This window comes from Prionailurus viverrinus, chromosome B4 (assembly GCF_022837055.1).
Source record: "Prionailurus viverrinus isolate Anna chromosome B4, UM_Priviv_1.0, whole genome shotgun sequence".
NCBI lineage: Eukaryota > Metazoa > Chordata > Mammalia > Carnivora > Felidae > Prionailurus > Prionailurus viverrinus.
The window spans coordinates 32,108,341-32,129,272 of record NC_062567.1 but is presented as its reverse complement, the minus strand read 5'-3'; the positions used below and the strand labels follow the sequence as shown (position 1 = coordinate 32,129,272).

The 20,932-nt window shown below is 44.3% G+C and overlaps 1 protein-coding gene across 13 annotated transcripts in view; it reads left to right on the top strand.

The window, feature by feature from the left end:
• The window catches only part of CACNA1C (calcium voltage-gated channel subunit alpha1 C), a 662,670-nt gene that overhangs the window by 543,672 nt on the left and 98,066 nt on the right, over nt 1-20,932 (top strand). For 11 of the 13 annotated variants that reach the window (XM_047867044.1, XM_047867043.1, XM_047867040.1 and 8 more), the window contains 8 exons: nt 2,573-2,780; nt 3,534-3,654; nt 5,345-5,459; nt 6,257-6,377; nt 6,728-6,797; nt 14,238-14,370; nt 18,564-18,693; nt 19,887-19,946. In XM_047867044.1, the coding sequence (XP_047723000.1) occupies nt 2,573-2,780; nt 3,534-3,654; nt 5,345-5,459; nt 6,257-6,377; nt 6,728-6,797; nt 14,238-14,370; nt 18,564-18,693; nt 19,887-19,946 (958 nt within the window). The remainder of the gene's footprint in view (nt 1-2,572; nt 2,781-3,533; nt 3,655-5,344; nt 5,460-6,256; nt 6,378-6,727; nt 6,798-14,237; nt 14,371-18,563; nt 18,694-19,886; nt 19,947-20,932) is intronic. The other 2 variants (XM_047867039.1, XM_047867042.1) reach the window with 1 other exon arrangement.

Genomic DNA, 20,932 nt, shown 5'->3' with positions numbered 1-20,932 from the left:
AGAAAGGAGCATTAAAGACGCCAGGCTGGGAAGAAGTTCACGTTTACATCCAAACTGTTGGCCCATCTGCTTCTTTCACCTAATATGGAACTATTCTCTGGAGAGAAGTACCCAAGCTGGGGGTGCAGCTATGAGGCTATAATGGGGGTGGTTTCCATGTCACTCTTTTAAGCAGCAAAAGCAATTCACTACATATATTGGTAATAAGCTGGGAATGCCTTAAGTGGAGGCAGTCAAGACTGTGACCTGGAAGGCAGACAGGCCAGAGGTGGAGCTAAGGAAGTGAGATTTCTCAGTTGCACATGCTCCAGTTAGAGGCTGTGTTCTTTTTGCTACAGTGCATTTCCTTATCGTGACAGGCCCAAGCTTCATCCAGCAGCCATTAGCAACCCACACGCACACCCCTTTTCCAAGAGGAAGGGATTTTCCCAAGGCTATAATGAAGAACCTCTGTTATTTACAGTGGAGAAAAGGACTGTGACTATAATGACTGGGAGCCTCCTCTCCAAGGAGCCCCATCTCTTCCCAGAAAGACCTCTCTGCCTTACTCATAGACCTCTTTGGTTTCTGGTAACCCAGGAGTTCCTAAACTTCCCTGCTTATCAGAATCATCTGGAATGCTTGTCAAAAATACAAGTTTCTGGGCCCCAAACTATAGCTATTGAATGAGAATCTCCAGAAGAGACTTTTTAAAAAACCAAATCTTTGGACAGGGTAAATCTGGGAAACCTCACTAAACCTTGTACCCTCTCTTAGGGGTGCCTGGGCTGAGGGCAGCATTCTTGGGGAAAAAATTAATGTGTTTTTCTGTCTAAAGACTGCTAGTGATAACAGTAATTATTAACCTTTATCAACTGTGTGCCAGGCACTATACTAGGGTGTTTTTTTTAAGAGTCGGAATTATATTTTTTCCAGTTTTATTGAGGAATAATTGGCACACATCACTGTATAAACGTAAGGCATATAGCATGATGGTTTGATTTACATATATTAGGAAATGATTACCACAGTAAGTTTAGTTAACATGTGTCATCTTATATAGATACAATAAAAATAAAAGGAAAAGATTCCCTCCTTTTGATGAGAATTCTTAGGATCTTCTCTGAACAACTTTCTGGTATATCAGTGTCAACCATAGTCATCATGATGTACGTTACATCATCATGTACAGGTCACCATGACCTATTTATCTCATAACTGGAAGTTTGTACCTTTTGACAACTTCATCTAATTCTCCCCACCTCTGCCCCCTGCCTGTGGTAACCACAAATCTGATCTCTTTCTTCTACGAGTTAGGTGATTTTTTGCTTTCTTGTTTTGCTTTTAGATTCTACATAAAAATGAAATCATGCAGTATTTGTCTTTCTCTGTCTGACTTATTTCACTTAGTGTAATGTCCTCAAGTCCATCCATGTTGTCATAAATGATATGATTTCCTCTTTTTTATGGATGAATAATATTCCAGTGTGTATGTATTATATACACCACAAGTTCTTTGTCCATTCATCCATCAATAGACACTTGGGTTGTTTCCATATCTTGGCTATTATAAATAATGCTGCAATGAACATGGGGGCACAGATATCTTTTTCAGTTAGTGTTTTCATTTCCTTTGGATATATTACCAGAAGTGGAATTGCTGAATCATATGGTGTTTGATTTTCCATTTTTTTTAGGAACTTCCATGCTCTTTTCCATAGTAGCTGCACCAATTTACATTCCCACCAACAGTGCACAGGGTTCCCTTTTCTCCACATCCTTGCCAACACTTGTTACCTCTTGTCTTTTTGATGATGGCCATTCTAACAGGTGTGAGATGATACCTCACTGTGGTTTTAATTTGCATTTCCTCGATGGCTGGTGATGTTAAGCATCTTTTCTTGTACTTGATGGCCATTCATATATCTTCTTTGTAAAAATGTCTATTCAGGTCCTGTGTCAAATTTTTGAATTGGATTATTTGGGGCTTTGCTTTTTGGTCATTTCGTTTTGTTTTTGCTTTTGAGTTGCCTGTGTTCTTTATATATTTGGATATCAACGCCTTATCAGATATATGTTTGCAAATATTTTTTCCTGTTTCATAGGTTGTCTTTTCACTTTGTTGATGGTTTATTTTGCTGACCAGAAGCTTTTTTAGTTTGATGTAGTCCCACTTGTTTAGTCTTTATTTTGTTGTTTAGAGAGCTGCTTTTTTTTTCCTCATGTAATATTCCCAATTGCTACTGTTGTCTCTATTTTCTTGGATGATGAGGTAAATAGAAGGGAAGTTATGTGACTTGCCCAACTGCAACTAGCAGGTAGCAACTTGTGGAGTTAGACTGGAACTCAGGCTTCTCACTTCTTAGTTCCCTCTATTTGCCATTACACATTACTGATCCTGGAACACTGAATTAACTAGCTCCACACTCTAACTGTGAGCTTACCAGCCCAGTTCACACCACCACCACTATAGGAATGAAGGGGCAAAAGGAGTTATAATTTATCTTAAAATTTCTAGTGGATGCGTGAATGAGGAGTGATGTTAAGGAAAGCATAGAAAAAGGATGCTAATCTCCCTCATGCTGGTCCTCAGGTACTGGAACTCCTTAAGCAACCTGGTGGCATCCTTGCTGAATTCTGTGCGCTCCATTGCCTCCCTGCTGCTACTCCTCTTCCTCTTCATCATCATCTTCTCCCTCCTGGGGATGCAGCTCTTTGGAGGAAAGTTCAACTTTGATGAGATGCAGACTCGGAGGAGCACATTTGATAACTTTCCTCAGTCCCTCCTCACCGTGTTTCAGGTATGGACTCTTCTCTGCTGGGATTATGAGCGGGAGGGTGGTTGAGTGGCAGGGTTGAGTTTGGGTGGGAAGATGGAGTCTTGAAAAGGTGGTGGAAAGCTTCACCCTTACACTGGGCAGCCAAAGCCAGCCTAGATCAGTCATGGAGGGACCATGCCCAGTTGAGTCCTGAGTTCTTGTAGTTCCCCCTACCCTCAGTCCCCCATGGAATTCCACTGTTGTATGAACCACTGGGGTAAAAAAATCTAAATGAGTAGTTTAAAAACTCTTGCTTAACCACAGAAACTTCAGATAAATTCTGCAGGAAAGCCCAAAGTATAAACAAAGGAAAGCAAACTGCCCTCATTGGGAGAGGACAGGGTGATGGGGCTCTGTCTTTCCTACCCACCATTCTTGCCCCTTGTTACTCTTTCAATGAATACATTCATATTTGCAAAAGGGCCCTGAGGAATGGCTGATGGCAGCCATCTTGTGCACTGCATGTGAGTAGAAAGAGATGCTTTGACCAAGAACGCCTTTCAGTCACTTCTCAAATAATATCATGCCAGTGCACTTTGTCTAAGTATAGGGTCAAACTTGCCCAGGTCAGTAGTTCAGAGCCCCTGGGAGGAAAACTGGGGGCCAAGAGGAGGGAAAGAGGTGGAAAAGAGATTTTAGACATTTTTGTTAACATAGTGGGGCAGGGCAGGGGAGTTTTGGGGTTTGCTGTTGGTCTAACGCTGTGTCCCTTATTGGTGGGAATGTGTCATTCAGATCCTGACCGGGGAGGACTGGAATTCGGTGATGTATGATGGGATCATGGCTTATGGCGGCCCCTCTTTTCCAGGGATGTTAGTCTGTATTTACTTCATCATCCTCTTCATCTGTGGAAACTGTATCCTTTGCTCCTGCCTCCCCGCCCCTGCCGCCTCACCCTCCCTCAGCCTGCAGCACGATGCCAAATACGTGTGCCCAGCAGGTCCTGACTTGGGGTTGAAAACTGTGGTTGCCCATCCACAGGGTCCCCAGGCAAGCAGGGGAAAGGTGTGCTCTGGGAAGAAAACGTTTCCTGTCCCAGAACCACCTTAACTGTGGAGGCAGGTCTTGGTGAAAGCCTGGCTCTTTGGCAGAGGCGGGGATGTAAGTTTATATTCCTGAACCAGTTAGGGCTGCAGTGTTGCCGGACTCCAGGAGGCACGATCTCATTGTAGTCTAGGTGAACAATGCCCCCTGGTGTTGTGCATGTACAGCTACTCACATAGATTCCAATGTGAACACACTTGGAGTTGGGCTCCAATGCCTTGGGCTATTGCTGCTGGAGGTAGGAAATGCAGTTAAGGGGGACTGAGCCATCATTCTTGAAATGACCTTCATCCCTCCTCCCTATTTTCTGCTCAGTGTCCCTCCCTCTGAAGCCACTCTCCAGGACTTTAGTCACAGGCAAAGCTGGACAGGCTTCACCAAGCAGACCTGACAGGTCCTTGCTGATCCAGGCCATGGGCAGCTTTCCAGGGACTCAAGCTGCAGGCGGTATTCTCTCCTGCTGGTCAAAACCCCAAGAGGGTTGTGTGCAGAGGCAGATGGTAAAGTTGAAGCAGCTCTGGCCCAAGATTCGGGTTTAAATCATAGTTTAATGTAGTGCCCAAGGCATGAACATTGATGCTGACAGACAGGCTTCACCTTTTCCCAACTGGGTGATCTCCAGCAAACTAAAGGTTCTCTACTTCAGTGTCTGTAAAATGGGGCAATGAAACATTACTGCCTACTACTTAAGGGATCATGATGAAGTTTAATGAGATAATTTATGCAAAGCCCCTCCCCCGTCTGCCACAGTGCCAGGGGACCAAGGGCAGGTGCACAGTAAGATCCTTGGTCAAGCCCTTCACCTCTGTGGGTTGTGGCTTTCCTATATGTGAAATTGTGTGATTATCTGGGTGCCTGGGGGTGGAGGTTAGACTTAACAATATTAAGACCCCTTTCATCTATACTTTCTTTGATTCTGCAATCCTCTGACCCACAGTGTTTCTGTTCAAGGTTAGGGATGAGGGCAAGAAGGAAAGGGCAAATGACTACTTCATTTAGGAGTTTCCAAGATTCAGCCAGCTCCAGCTGGACACTGCAAGGGTCTTTGTATGTGCGGGCTCAGATTAAGGGTTGGCAGAGATATCAGGCCACCTCCTCAGTGCTCAGTTTTAATGAACCACTCTTAAGAGCATTCTGCATTCTGCTAGAAACAATGCTGTTTATAATGTCAGTTACAGCCAATCATCTCAGTAGGGAAACCAATAATGAAACCCAGCAATTAAAGAGCAAGGCAGGCTTGCTGCCTCACTCCCTGCCCACTCCACCCTGCAAGCTATCCTGCTCTTGACCCCTTAGAAACCTCCTAGTAGCTAGTAGGGTAATGGGGAGGGAGAGGTGTGGAGGAGGGACACTACCGGGCTCTGAACTCCTCACAGTGAGTCACCACTGAGCTCACTCTATGAGGAAGTCTACCCCTGCATGTCTTGCACCCTCCCTGCCCCCTGTGCCCACCAAATACCCCAAGGCCAAGGGTCATTTTCTTTAAGAATGGACACAAACAGATATCCTACTGAATGTGTTCTTGGCCATTGCTGTGGACAACCTGGCTGATGCTGAGAGCCTCACATCTGCCCAAAAGGAGGAGGAAGAAGAGAAGGAGAGAAAGAAGCTGGCCAGGTAACCCTCTAAGCTTACCTAGACCCAAGCCCCAGGGTCCCAGTTCTGGAATGCCATTCCCATTAGTGATAAAAAGAGGCTTTGGTGCTGGCCTCTGTCAGCCATCCCTCCTAGAGGGCACTGGGTTTGAGGCTTCACAGTAAGCTTCACACAACTTTCTCTACTATTTATTAGGTATTGCCCTAAAGTGGGGAACATTGTGAATTATAGTATTTGTGAAGGTATTCTATTTCCCACCTAAGAAGTTGGGGGATTCTCTTTTGAGAAGGAAGGTCATGATAGGTGGTGGGAATGAAGGATGGGTAGAGGAGGAAGGCAGCCACTTAGAGGGGAAATGCAATTCCAGCTGAGTGATAACTTTTCGCTGTTTTATAAATCATTGCCAGTGTTAAGAAAACAAGATAAGGCCCTGCATTGTCTTCTGTCATTGTCTAGATGGGACTGTCATATGCCACACATCTGCTGGATACCAAGCAGAGTTTTCTAGGAACCAATCCTGAATCAGATCCAGAATCTTTCTCTGATTCAGACATAGACTAGAGCAACTGAGAAGCTGAAATAGTCCAACTAAGTACAAGACAGAGCAAAGTGTGGCCTGGTGCCTGGATGGAGGGCCCAGCCCAACAGCATCTGTGATTGAGTGACACATGCCATGTGCCCTGGGTAAAGGATGATGGACATAAGCCCAGGGAATCTGCTCCCACTAGTCCCCAGAAGACCACAGGGTAGTTGATTTCTTCATGTCTCCTGTCATTCAGTAAACATCCCTTTAATTTTTCTACCTGCTGACCGGCCAGGACTGCCAGCCCAGAGAAGAAGCAAGAGATAATGGAAAAGCCAGCTGTGGAGGAAACCAAGGAGGAGAAAATTGAGCTGAAATCCATTACAGCTGATGGAGAGTCCCCACCCACCACCAAGGTAAGAAGCTATCTTATTCCAGGAGCTGAGAGGGCCATTGCTGGGGGAAGGAGGGCAAAGCCTTCCCAGACCACCCATGCAAACGAGGAAGGAAGGAAGGAAGAAAAGAGACTCAGTGGAACAAAGCCCATGAAGATGGACCAGAAACACTAGGAATGTGAAGAGAAGGCAGACTGGTTGAATTCCAGCCTTCTGTCGATGTCTTGAAGGATATATACAAGATAATAAGGATATACTTTTGAGTCAACAGCTCAACCACTAACCGTGATGCAATTTCAAGGCTCTAAGCCTCTCAAACAATGGAATGTCTCTAATTGGATTCTTCCTCCTTCTCTCCTTTGGCTGCCTAGATCAACATGGATGACCTCCAGCCCAATGAAAATGAAGATAAGAGTCCCTACCCCAACCCAGAAAATACAGGTACCATTCCCACTGCCTAACTCTGAGGTTGGGAGGTTGGGGGTAGAGAGCCAAGTTCTAAAGCCACATGGAACTACCTATGTATTAGGATCAATGGCTCCAGTTTCCCTCTACAAGCACCTTGCACTGATAAATGCCTTTTGTCTCTGTAGTTAGGCATTACCAATCATCATCCAGAGGAGAACTTTGCTCCTGGCTTCCTCTTAATAACAATATAACATTAAACAAATTGTGTTTGAGCAGTGCTGATTCTATGACTTTTGGAAGGGGGATTCTATATACATTTAAGGTTTTATTATATCCTATGCTGTAAAATCATTAACTTATATAATTTATTAATATAACATATGTTGCAGTGTTACACTCACTTAATAGTAAATCCCGACTCTGCCTTGTCCTTACTCAGGAGGCAGTGCTGAGTACAAGGACAGCTGCCACCACAGATGTCCCACTTGTTGCTTTGTCAAATGCTTTCATTTATTACAAAAAGAGCTCTTACCAACTCAGCCTTCTCATCTTCTGATACATAGATTGGCAGGCAGTCTCCTTTGAGAGGGCTTAATGTCAGAGGTCCTTAGACCTCCCTCCAGAATTCCCTTGTCTGTTTAATGAAACTCTACATCCTGTACAAACCCTCTGTTCACCTTCCTTTTACCTAGAAGTGCAGCTATTATTACCAGCTTCAAGCTTGCAGTCAACTGCACACAATCGAGGGACTATTGTTTTACTGACATTTCCTTCTCTGTGCGGGTTAAGCTACATCTGGGTTAGTAACCACATTAAGTGGCTAAAAACCTTCTACATTTATGAGCAAAGCTAGGTTTTCCTTTTGGCCTTCTCCCCACCAGTTCTCTGCTGGCTTGTCTGCAAAGACACTGGTGGCCATCTTCCATTTTCCTTAGGAAGCAGGTTTTCTGTGGTCATTCCACCCTCACTCACATCCTGCCTTGAGAGAAGGAGGATTCGATTTCCTGGGGATTGGACAGAAGAAAGAACAAGAAGGGTGTTTCCATATGCTGGGCACTAAACCTTCCGAAGTCTGAAAGCTCTCTGGGTGGGAATTCTTACAGAATTTCAAAGACAGACTAGACATGTTGACCAAATACAATGGGGAATCCTGTCTTAGTCCTGAATCAACAAATTAACTCTTAAATGACATTTTTTAGATAATTGGAGGGAAATTGAATATGGACTGGAAACTAAGGATTTAAAGTAGTTTTTGTTCATTTTGTTACTGTAGTGATGTTGTCATAGTTCTAGCTTATACGTATTGAATTGTGTATGTCTGGAGTCTAGAATGTTTAGAAGCTCCCTTAAAATACTCCAGCAACTCCTGGTGAAGTGGGTGTGGAGGTTTGCCACACAAGTCTCTCTACTTGTGTGTATATTTTTAAAGTTTAAAAAGAAAAACAGTGATAAAAGAAATTTCTCTGAGTCCTGGGCAGAGCTGGCCCAGGTCCCCCTGCACACAGCATACAGAGGCAGAGAGTGGGCTTGAGGGTCCTTTCACAACGCACCCAGCTGCAGGCAGGCCCAGGCCTGCTCCTTCTACTGGGCAGGGGGCAGCCACACATATGCCAATAATCTCCAGTTTCATCCATCTAAATATACTCATGACTTTTCTCTTCTTTGATGCTCTATGACATCAAAAAGAAAAAGGCCAGTGGAAAAAAAATTAATGAAAACATTGTCACCTTATTGGCCACCATTGAAATGTCTCTCTGTTGGCCCAGCTTTGAGGATTCCTGGAATGGTTTTGCTTTTAAACTGAAAAGCTATTCCCACACTCTGCTAATTCCTCACGATTCTTTAGGTTTTATAGAGTGTCCTTTCACTAGTCATGTGGCCACCGTTCTCTAGCCTGCTCCAGACCCAGACCTTCCCAGGTTTCTCACAGGCATCTCATACAGCTGTGTTGGTCTGTAGACAGTGGAGGCTGTCCTGCCTCAGCCACTGCCACTCTCAGGCTGTGAAGATCAGCCCCTGTGGCCCCCTTGTTTGTTCTCCATCCCTAATTTCCATTTTCTTGCCCAATAGTGGTGTGCTCTTACAACTGGTGGCTCCACATGTTCCCCCTCACTCCAAGGAACCAGCTTCTGCTTCCCAGCTCCTCCTTCCCCTGTCTCTGCAGGTCACCTCTTGGACCCTAATCCCAGGTGCAACAGAAGTCCCCAAAGACTCCTCCCCAGGTCACTTGGCCTGCTGTCTTTGTTCTTGTTAATCTTTCATTCCCACAGGCTCTTCTCTCCTCTGAACCGTAAAAGGCAAAGAACCTGATCTGCCTCTGCTGTGTCTGCTTCACGAAGATACCCTTTGGGAGGCAGCAGTGGTGAACACTGCACCTGCCCCACTTGCAGCCAGACTCCCAGAGAGAGAAGGGGCAGGGCCAAAGAATATTCTCACACCCTCCTCCTGCCCCACTTCTCACTGGGGTACACCTGTGCCTATACCCCATCCCCAGGATGCTGTGCATGCTTGTCCAGGCTGTGCCCAAGCATTTGTGCTGAAGCAGCTGAGGGGGGCTGAGCTCCAGCCTACACCCCCCTAGCAGGGGCCTCTGTCCTTATGTGAACACCCAGCAGAGTGGGGCCTGCTTCTGATTCACACAAAGTGCTAACTGGCCAGCAGTGGAGCATCAGTCCTTCCCTCCCTGTTTAAGCCCCAAAACTCAACAGTTGGTTTAAGCCTCCCTGCTTAGTATACACTAGATTTTAGAAATCTCTACTCACCCAGGAAATGTGCCAAGTTGTGCTTTTACTTAACCAACTCTTTTTTTAATATGAAATTTATTGTCAGATTGGTTTCCATACAACACCCAGTGCTCATCCCAAAAGGTGCCCTCCTCAATCACCCACCCTCCCCTCCCTCCCAACCCCCATCAACCCTCAGTTTGTTCTCAGTTTTTAAGAGTCTCTTATGCTTTGGCTCTCTCCCTCTCTAACCTCTTTTTTTTTATTCCCCTCCCCCATGGACTTCTGTTAAGTTTCTCAGGATCCACATAAGAGTGAAAACATATGGTATCTGTCTTTCTCTGTATGTCTTTCTCTTATTTCACTTTATTTGAGTGAACATACAGATGTTAAGAGTCATCAAGGACTTAAAATTAAGAGACACTTGAAAAGGAAACGTGAATGATATCAGAGAAGGCATAGGACAGCACCAGGTGCTGTGGGGAGACTCAAACTGATGCAAGGGGTTCTAGCAGAAGCAGGGCAGTGAGGTGTGGTGGTGGAGAGACAGCCAGCCTTCACAGAGAAAGGTGGGCTGGGCTGGGCTTTGTGTCTGGGGAGTTGGAGAGGAAATAAGTTGTTTCAGAACGTACTACTGTCATAGACAGGGAGCTGGAAGAAACCATGGAGATAGTCATTCACTTACATGTACCAGGCACTGTGGCAGGCACCAGGGATACACCTGTGGGCAAGACAGAGAAGGCTGCTGCTCTCCTGGAGCTTACGTTTCAGTGGGGAGACAGACAATGAGCAAGAAAGGGGGCCAACTGAAAGGCAACATCAGGTGGCCGTAAGCAGCAAAGAAGTAATGAAACCAAGAAGTGTGTTACAAGTTACTCACTGGCACAGGCTGCTTTGGCTGTGTAGTCAGCGAAGGCATTAGGGCTGAAACCTGAATAAGTCACAGGAATTAGATGTATGGAAATGAGAGGAAAGAGCTTTCTAGGTGGAGGGCTAGCAATTGCAGAATCTCTTGGGCAGAATGTACCTGTCTGTGGAGGAATCCAAAGAGGCCAGTGTGCATGGAGCAGCGAGAATGAAGGGGAAAGATAGTGGGTGGGACAGGGACTAGGCAGGGGCAGGTGGGACAAGGCTTCAAAGGCCTCCTGAGAGGTTTGGATCTGAGCTGATGCAATGGAGAATCACCTGAGATTCTCAAGCAGAGGAAGACATGATCTAGTGTTGGAATTACCTTTGGAAGACTGTGCCGCATAAAGACAGGGCAGTAGATGGTCAGGATGAGGACTGGAGGCAGTGAGGATGTTAGCAGTGGTTCTGGTGAGAGGCAGTGGCTGCTCAGCCCAGGGTGGTGGTGCTGCAGACAGAGAAGTGGCAGGACTGGCACTGCATTTTGCAGGACTTGCTAGTGGCCTAGAAGTCAGGGGGAGAGAGTGAGCAGTGGAGGGAGATGGGGTTTTAAACTGAGCCAACAGAGAAGATGCCCAGTGCAGCAACAGGGGCATCCTCAGCCTTATGTCTCAGTATTCCACCCACAAAGCTCACCTCAAGGTGCCAATCACGCCAATGAACTCTGGGGCTGCACTAAAAACTGTAAGTTCCTTGAGGGCAAGAACCACAGCTTTGTGTTCAGTACACTGTAGGCAGTAGGTGTTAGAAGTAATTATTTTTATTTGAATCGGCCATGAGCAAAATCACAGAAGTGAAAACGAGTGTCAAATGGGTAGGGGACATGGATCACCAAGGACCAAGAGTGGGGCATCCAGCCCCGCAGTGGTTTTACTTTTGAGCACTGGACCCAGCATCTGGAAAGCAGCAGCAACCCTGAAGTGTGGCAACACCTTACTGGCCACACTTCTCCAAACCCCAAGAATGGGGATGGGAAAACTGAAGATCCCACAGGGTCCCCTGGCATCTGGGAGTGGAAGTCTAGGCGACTCAGTTACCAACCCCAAAAATGAACTTTACTTGACTTTTCCTCCCCTGCCAACCTCTCTCCTTACACTTAATACATGCAAAGCATCACATCTGTCAGATTTCTTTCCCTTTGAAGATTTGTGTTTGTCCTTCAGAAGTAGTTTCCTCTTAAACACTATGCCTGGAATTCAGCTCATGTGTGTCTGAATGGACCAACTGACTTGCTTCTCCCCAGGAATGGAAATCAGGGTAGAGCTTCACAAACCATGAGGCAAGCTATTGCAGATGAAAGAGCATGCAAAATTCTTCACCAGGAACTTGGAAAAACACAAAGCTAGTAAATATGTTTTTCTATAAACACACATGATTAAAATAGGCATTAAATTACCTGTTACCAAATTATCATGAATAAGAAAGTGTTGGGTCATTTAGAGCAAAACTGAAAAGAATACAAACAGCTGGGCAGGAATTTAAGATCCTTCTCAATTAAATTTCATTTATAAATATTGTGATTCAGGCCAACTCCTGTTTTACTTATTTTTCTTTACAAGGAGACTCTGCCTTTCTTTTACTTACCAAGGTTTGGTTAGAAAGCTTCAACCATTGGCCTGTTCACCTCGTGCCTCTCTTCTAAAAATATTAATTGCTTTGCTGGTCAGCTCTAATTATGCCAGGGGGATAAAAATTTGATTTATTCCTATATTCTGCTGGTCCCCCCAAAAAGCCTTGGGCCCCTAAATGCTTCTTGCTTGATAAAAAAAACACTTTCTGTGGTTGATGGGCATTGAGGAGGGCACTTGTTGGGATGAGCAATGGGTGTTGTATGGAAACCAGTTTGACAATAAATTATATTTAAAAAATAAAAAAAGAACCACTATCTGTGCCAGGCATTTTTTTTTCTTGGCACAACCTAGCTTAATTTTAACCAGAAGAGAGAGCATGCAGAGACATGGCTGGTCCCTAAGATAAACGTCCTGTAACTATCTTTCCAACCAGCTTAGTCTCCACCTGACCCTCTTCTTTTGTAAAGTCCCTTTCTTTATAAAGCAGATGTTGATGTGAAAGTGTAATCATCAAAAAACAAGGGCTACTATGCGCTGAGCAGAGTGTCTCTCTCCAGGGTTTTCAGCACATGAAGAGATGGAACAGATACATGTAAAGTCAGGCATTCAAGGTATTTGGTCCCAAGTGCCAAGTGAATGCAGGAGAATGACAGGGCTGCTAGAATCACATGAAGGTAATTCTCAAGAGCCCAGGTATTCGGGAGAGCCAAGTGAATGATGCTGTCTTACCTGAGAGTCCTTCTGGCTCTACACCGGGAGATGAGAGCATTTCAAATAAGGAGACAGCATGAGAAAAGGAGAAAGCACATGGCGAGTGTATTCATTTCCTGGGGCTGTCATAACAAATTACCATGAACTTGGTGGCTTAAACCAGCAAATATTTATTCTCTCACAGTTCTGGAGCCTATAAGTCTGAAAGCAGGTATTGGCAGGACCATCCTCTCTCTAAAGGCTCTGGAAAGAATCCCTTTCTCGCCTTGTCCCCATCTCTGCCAGTGGCCAGCAATCCTTGGTGCTCCTTGGCTTCCAGCCTCATCTCTCTGGTTTCTGCCTCTGTCTTCATGCGTGTGTGTGTGTGTCTGTGTCTCCTTATAAGAATAATAGTCCTTGGATTTAGGGCCCACCCCACTCCAGTATAACTTCATCATGACTATACATCTGCAAAGTTACTGTTTCCAAAGTAAGGTCATGTTCTGAGGTTCCAGGTAGGCATGAATTTTGGGGGGACGTTATTCAGGCCACTACTACAAACCTTCAGAAAACAGTTTGATGTGAGTGGAAAATTTGTTAGGGAATAACAGCAGGCAGAGATCAGACTGAGAAAGATGCTAAGCACTACTTACAGGCTAAGAGTCTTCTCTGTGGGTAGAGATAGTAACAACAGCTAACATTTATATAGCACTTGCTATGTGCCAGGCGCCACTCTGAGGTATGTATGTACTATTATCCCATTTGCAGATGGGGAAACTGAGACCAGAAAGACTAAATGCCAGAAAGAAACAGAGCCAAGATTTGGATCTAGACATGGCCAGAGAACCCATGTTGTTGTTACTCCCATTCCCTCTCTAAACATTTTTAAATGCATTTGACCAGAAAAAGATATATAGTAGTTTCCTTCCATGGGCAGTGGCTGTGTAAGCAAAGGATTTTGCTTTTGGTCCACAGTAAATGTGGCCCCTGCCCAGGATAACAAAGGGGCTTCTCAAACTAGTGTTAATGTCTAGTCTTTTGAATGAAGTGCCTGTTGTGGCCAACATCACTGTCCTATTATCCCTACAGCACATGAGTTTTTGGTATTTTTCAGGAATGGGAGTGTTGATTTTAAACTCCAAGGATGGAATTGATTGCAAGTCACCTAAGCCATACCCATTACCCTACCTGCAGCCTAGATGGACAGGCACACCTGTCTTCCCCGATCACCTTTCCTAGTGCCTTACAACTAGAATGACCAACCATCCCAATCTGCATGGGACTGAGGAGTCTCTTGGGATGTGGGAATTTCAGTTTAAAAACCAGGACAGTCCTTGACATGAACTAGCCACCCTACTTACAACCCCCTTTGTCATGTGCTGCCAGAAAAGTCTCTCTAATAAAGATTCTAGCAGCGCTCACAGGGAGAGAGCTGAATGTCTTTGTTGATACCCTTCATTTTCAGAGATGCAAATGATGTCTTGATTCTGGTTGGTAAGAAGCTATCTGGAAGTAGGCAGCATAGTGGTAAAAACATAGTGGGAGTAGTGGAGTTATTTAGAATGGTGCTTTTTTTCTTACAGGAGAAGACGATGAAGAGGAGCCTGAGATGCCTGTGGGCCCCCGCCCACGACCACTCTCTGAGCTGCACCTTAAGGAAAAGGCAGTGCCCATGCCAGAAGCCAGTGCATTTTTCATCTTCAGCCCCAACAACAGGTATGCAAGAATGGTGGGGAAGGTGGGACTCTACTCTCTCCATGCTACAAGCACAACAGATGCTAACATCCTCCAGCCTCTGAGTGGAGCCTGGGACTCTCCCAACCCCCCACAACTTGTGCAAACAGGCACTGATTTAGGGAAAAGTATCCTATATTCCAAATCAGAAGACTTGGGTATGTTTTTCCCTCCATTTTTTGACATATGTAAACTCTATTTCTACACTTTTGGTGATTACCCTTGGTAATTTACTAAGTCTATTTAACTTAAAATCTGAAATAAAGCAGTATCCTACACCTCCTCCTGCAAAATAGAAAGAGCTTATACTGTTTTAACTTCTCTCAGCCCTCCTACCTTACATGTTATTAATTAGTATTTTAGTCCTGTCCTTTATTTTTAACTTCACAAGTTAGACATTATTATCATTTTCATTATTGTTATATAGACCAATGTATACTTGGATTTTCATACAACTTCCCATTTTACTCATTCACCATTTTTTCATGTATCTCAGTCCACCCTTCTGTAATCATTTTCTTCCTAAAGCACATTCTTTAGAAGCCCCTAGTGTTTCTTTTTGTTGTTGTTGTTGTTTTTGTTTATGTTTTTATTTATTTTTTTACTATGAAATTTATTGTCAAATTGGTTTCCATACAACACCCAGTGCTCACCCCAGCAGGTGCCCTCCTCAATACCCATCACCCACCATCCCCACCTCCCACCCCTCATCAACCCTCAGATCGTTCTCAGTTTTTTAAGAGTCTCTTATGATTTGGCTCCCTCCCTCTGTAACTTTTTTTTTCCTTCCTCTCCTCCATGGTCTTCTGTTAAGTTTCTAGGATCCACATAAGAGTGAAAACATATGGTATCTTTTTCTGTATGACTTATTTCACTTAGCATAACACTCTCCAGTTCCATCCATGTTGCTACAAAAGGCCATATTTCATTCTTTCTCATTGCCACATAGTATTCCATTGTGTATATAAACCACAATTTCTTTATCCATTCATCGGTTGATGGACATTTAGGCTCTTTCCATAATTTGGCGATTGTTGAAAGTGCTGCTATAAACATTGGGGTACAAGTGCCCCTATGCATCAGCACTCCTGTATCCCTTGGGTAAATTCCTAGCAGTGCTATTGCTGGGTCATAGGATAGATCTATTTTTAATTTTTTGAGGAACCTCCACACTGTTTTCCAGAGTGGCTGCCCCAGTTTGCATTCCCACCAACAGTGCAAGAGGGTTCCTGTTTCTCCACATCCTTGCCAGCATCTATAGTCTCCTGATTTGTTCATTTTAGCCACTCTGACTGGCATGAGGTGGTATCTGAGTGTGGTTTTGGTTTGTATTTCCCTGATGAGGAGCGACGTTCGGCATCTTTTCATGTGCCTGTTGGCCATCTGGATGTCTTCTTTAGAGAAGTGTCTATTCATGTTTTCTGCCATTTCTTCACTGGATTATTTGTTTTTCAGGTGTGGAGTTTGGTGAGTTTTTATAGGTTTTGGATACTAGCCCTTTGTCCAATATGTCATATGCAGATATCTTTTCCCATTCCATTGGTTGCCTTTTAGTTTTATTGATTGTTTCCTTTGCAATGCAGAAGCTTTTTATCTTGAGGGGGTCCCAATAGTTAATTTTTGCTTTTATTTCTCTTGCCTTTGGAGACGGGTTGAGTAAGAAGTTGCTGCAGCTGAGGTCAAAGAGGTTGTTGCCTGTTTTCTCTTCTAGGGTTTTGATGGTTTCCTGTCTCACATTTAGGTCTTTCACCCATTTTGAGTTTGTTTTTGTGTATGGTGTAAGAAAGTGGTCCAGTTCATTCTTCTACGTGTTGCTGTCCGGTTCTTCCAGCACCATTTGCTAAAGAGACTGTCTTTATTCCATTCGATACTCTTTCCTGCTTTGTCAAAGATTAGTTGGGCATGTATTTGTAGGTCCAGTTCTGGGTTCTCTATTCTATTCCATTGGTCTATGTGTCTGTTTTTGTGCCAATACCATGCTGTCTTGATGATTACAGCTTTGTAGTAGAGGCTAATGTCTGGGATTGTGATGCCTCCCACTTTGGTCTTCTTCAATATTACTTTGGCTATTTGAGGTCTTTTGTGGTTCCATACAAATTTTAGGATTGCTTGTTCTAGCTTTGAGAAGAATGCTGGTGAAATTTTGGTTGGGATTGTATTGAATGTGTAGATAGCTTTGGGTAGTATTGACCCAAAGCCCCTAGTGTTTCTTTATGTAAAGTCATTTGACCTGTTTATCTCTTGTTCTTATTTTCATTTCTTGTTCTTGAAAGATAGTTTTGCTGTGTACACAATGTTAGGTTGACAGGATTTGTCTTTTAATATATCAAAGGTATTATTACACTGTATTTTTCCTACTATCATTCCTTTGTAGATAATCTTCCCCTTATCTCTAGCTGTTTTGAATATCGTATGTTGCCTTTGGTATTGTATAGATATACTACCATGTGTCTAGATATGGATTTCTGGCCATTAATCCTGCTTGGAATGTTATCGATTTATATTTTTCTCTAATTGTCAAAAAAAAACATTAAAAATTAGAATGAGAATTGCTAATTCTTGCAAAATTGTGGCCATAATCTCTTTCTGTTCTTTCCTTCTAGCATTCCAAGTAGACATATGTTAAACCTTCTCCTTCTGTCCTCCTACGTCTTAATGTGTCTTATAAATCTTTCACCTCATTATATCTCTTTTAGTATTCAGGGTAGTTTTCTCAGTTATATCTTCCAATTTCTTAATTCTCTCTTTAACTTTGTCTACGTTACTGTTTAAACCAGTTTTTATATCGACTTTTTTTTTTCATTTCAAACAGTTCCATTTGCAGCTTGATTTTCTAGAACCATCTGTCTATATCTAATACTTCTCCTATTGATTCCTCAACTTTGTGATCAAGTCCTTTATTCTGTTAAATATTTCAAATATAGTTGTTACATTCTCTATCTGATATGTTCAGTATACACAGTCTTTGGGAGGGCATTCTAAATCATTTATTTGTTGTTTCTTCTGATTTCTCATCTTAGAAGTTCATCCTCTTATGTGCATAATGATTTTTGATTGTGACCTCAGTACTTCATCAGATTCTTGTGGACCTAAATTAATATTGGGAAGCTTTCTTCCAGAGGCTTCTTAAGAGTGTTGGCTTAGCCTAAAGTCCCAAGCTTCAGTGCCCTACCTTAAGACTGGCTTGAAATGCAGTTTCCCCATAGCAGTGCTACTACTAGCATCTATTCTCAGGTAACTCTGCCCTTCCTGGATACCTATCACACAGACCCTGGCTCAGTGGATTTGCTTATTTGTTTGAAAGGGATAATCAATGCAGACCTTCTAACTCTAATGAAGCCAGAATTGTCTCATAGAGTTTGCCCTTTCCAAGATTTCTGCTTCTGCAGCAGTGGGGTCTCTCAGAGCACTACAATGTTGTGAGAAGAAGTCTGAAAGCCTGGATTCAAGTCCTGAACACCGCACCCCCACACACACAACACTCTACAAATTGTCTTTCTGGGCCAGCCTCTCCTTCCAGGGTTTCAGTGTTTTTACCTATAAAATGAAGATAATAACACCCATATCCCCTTCCTGAGCTGCCAGGATGAGATAGTATATAAGACACACTTGACATTCAAGGATTTAGCCTTTGTGGTACTACCAATGAGTGCCCAGAAAGTGTGGAATTGAATTGCATGCCTTGGAGCTATTACACAGGAGCATATTACCTAGCCAGAGAGTAGGCTTAGCCAGCCTTTCAGCATCGACTCTGGGTGGGATCTGTTGTTCCTTATATATAAAAATATGAAGGAGATCTTATAAAATGATTTAATGATGGGGAAAAAGAAGTCCCCCCAAAAAAGCCAGTTGTTAATGTCACAGCAGTATGTGAAAATATTGGGATTCCTGAAGGTCTCAGATGTAACCCTCCAAAATGTCAAAAGCTTACTGCCTGTGACAGTGCTTTATAGCTGCAAAGTTCTATACAGATGTGCCTCACACTGAGGGTGTAGAGGGGGGAGGGATGTGATTGTCACTACCCTCAGCAGTAAGACCTCAGGTTGAAGAGCCCACTCCCAAACTAACAAGCACCTTTCATAAGCTGAAAGAAGGAGTTGAGCTCCGGCGACCCAGGAGCTGCTTCTCTGACCTTTCTGACATACTTCGGTCCTTCTTTCCTCCTCCCCACACAGATTTCGCCTCCAGTGCCACCGCATTGTCAATGACACGATCTTCACCAACCTGATCCTCTTCTTCATTCTGCTCAGCAGCATTTCCCTGGCAGCTGAGGACCCTGTCCAGCACACCTCCTTCAGGAACCATGTATGCATTCCCTTTTGTCCCCTGCACCTCTTCTTCCCAAGGATGGGACTGGGCCCAGAGCTCTGTTGCCAACCTCAATCCGGACCCCAATTCCAAATACTATAATCAGATGCACAATAAACATTTCTTTAAGAGATTAGGGCTTTGGTAGAAACCATCATAAATGAATAAGAGAACCTGTACCCATATGCCTCAGGCTGGCCTGATTGGCAAAATTCGGGACCCTCATTGCCCTATGGATGTATCCCTGGTTCCCTATGTACTTAGTAAAAAGTAGCCTCTGACTTCCTGCCTTGCTCCCAATAAACTCTAACTGGTCCTAATCACCAAGCAGATAGGGGGAGCATTGGCAAATAGGTGCCAAAGATGAGGCTGACCTTATACAAAAGAGAGCTTCAGTGACCTTCTGTAGAGTAGAAAACTAAATTTAGAGACCCACCCAAGGCTCTGGTAAACAATATTAAAGGCTAGAGTAAGAACCGCTCTATCTCAAAGCCTGAAGACTTTGTCAAATCCCAACCAGATGGACGTGAAGAGAAGAGTCCACCAACCTAAAGTCATACTCATGCCAAACCACTTGGTGGTCCTGCAGCCTGCTTGGTCCAGAGTTTTCTTAAAAAAGGTGTTGGCCCTAGCTCTGATCCATCACCTGAGATATAACAGAGCTTGAACCACGTAGCCTGCCCCCAGCCTCGGCAGTCCTCACATTGAGGATCTTCCTTCCTATGCCCCAAAGAACACAACACCAGTATTTCCACCAACATGAGAAGCCAGCTGAGTCACACCAAAGTGAGTTAAGTATTTTGCATTTTCCTGCAATAAAAAGAAAACCCCACTCTCTGTCCTTTTGACAAGCATCCCAGTGGTCTGATTTGGGTTTGTAAGTAAATTGGATTAATGAGAAAAGCATCCAACCAAATGCTGCCCAGACCCAGGACCCTGGAAGCTCCCCTCACATGTCTGGGGACTTCGTGTGAAGCCACTAAGCTGCCTGAGGCCAGCCCCACTTCAGGATCCAATGCTGTGTATATGCTACTCATCTCCTAACTGTCTCCACATGGAAAAGCTCACATGACATGTAGTGTGGTTCTGAAGAGTGACTCCTTTTCTGGTGAATGTCCGCTGACCTCTCCTTCCATCCTGCTTCTCTCTCTTCCCACCCCATTCCCACCCTGTTTCTTTTTGTTTTGCAGATTCTGTTTTATTTTGACATTGTTTTCACTACCATTTTCACCATTGAAATTGCTCTGAAGGTAAAGCCCTAATGCCTCTCCCCATCCTGTCCTCCGTGAGCCTCCACTAGCTCTCTGCTGCTTTCTGGCGCTAACACACATGTTTCTGTTGGTGTCGAGTTCACTCTCAGAGCCACTAATCCAATTGTGCTTATTTTTCAGATCCTAGGCAATGCAGACTATGTCTTCACTAGTATCTTTACATTAGAAATTATCCTTAAGGTAATGCAATCTGAGCAATGCACTCTCTGCCTATTTCTCTATATCTGCTGTCTCTTTTCTCTCTTGTTTCTTTCACTCTCTCTTTTTTACTCTCAAGCATGAAATTTGATGAATTAGTGCTCCTCACTTTGTGCCCCTCACTTTGTGCCCCTTACTTTGCTCAGGCTCAGAAGTTAGAAGAAACCCACCGCCACTGCTGTGCCTCCTCTCAGCCTGGAAGGCTGGAAGGCTCACAGTGTCAACACTGATGTCCTGTCACCAGGTCTGGCAGTGTGCCAATGCGTGTTGTGCCCCACCACCCCCACACACCCTACCTCCGGGTCATTGATGACTAACCCCTGCTTAGAACTCCCCCTCCCTCCTCCTCCCCAGAGGAGATGCTGCACAAACTCCAAGAGTGGAAAAGCTCATGGGGCATGGGAAATCACTTTGTCCATGCCCTTGGACAGCCTTGGTCAACACCTTCCTCCATACAAGTGGCAGGTGCCAAGGCTAGGCTCCAGATGGGCCTGGGTGATAGGAATCATGGGCCTAGTTAATGCAAGATTTGGGGCCAGTCTTCCATTGGGGGCTTTCAACAGACGACTGTAGATTACTTGAGTCCTCAGTTTCCTGTTGAAAAGCCTTGTTACGATGCCCCTTGCCCTAAGCATGAAAGAAGAACCAGGTCCCAAGCCCCGGTCCTGAGAGCACATGGAGCTGGCCCGGCCTGTGACTGGTGGCCCCAGGTGCTGCTGACCCCTGATGGCAGAACTTGTACAGACTTACCCCATCAGTAGAACCAA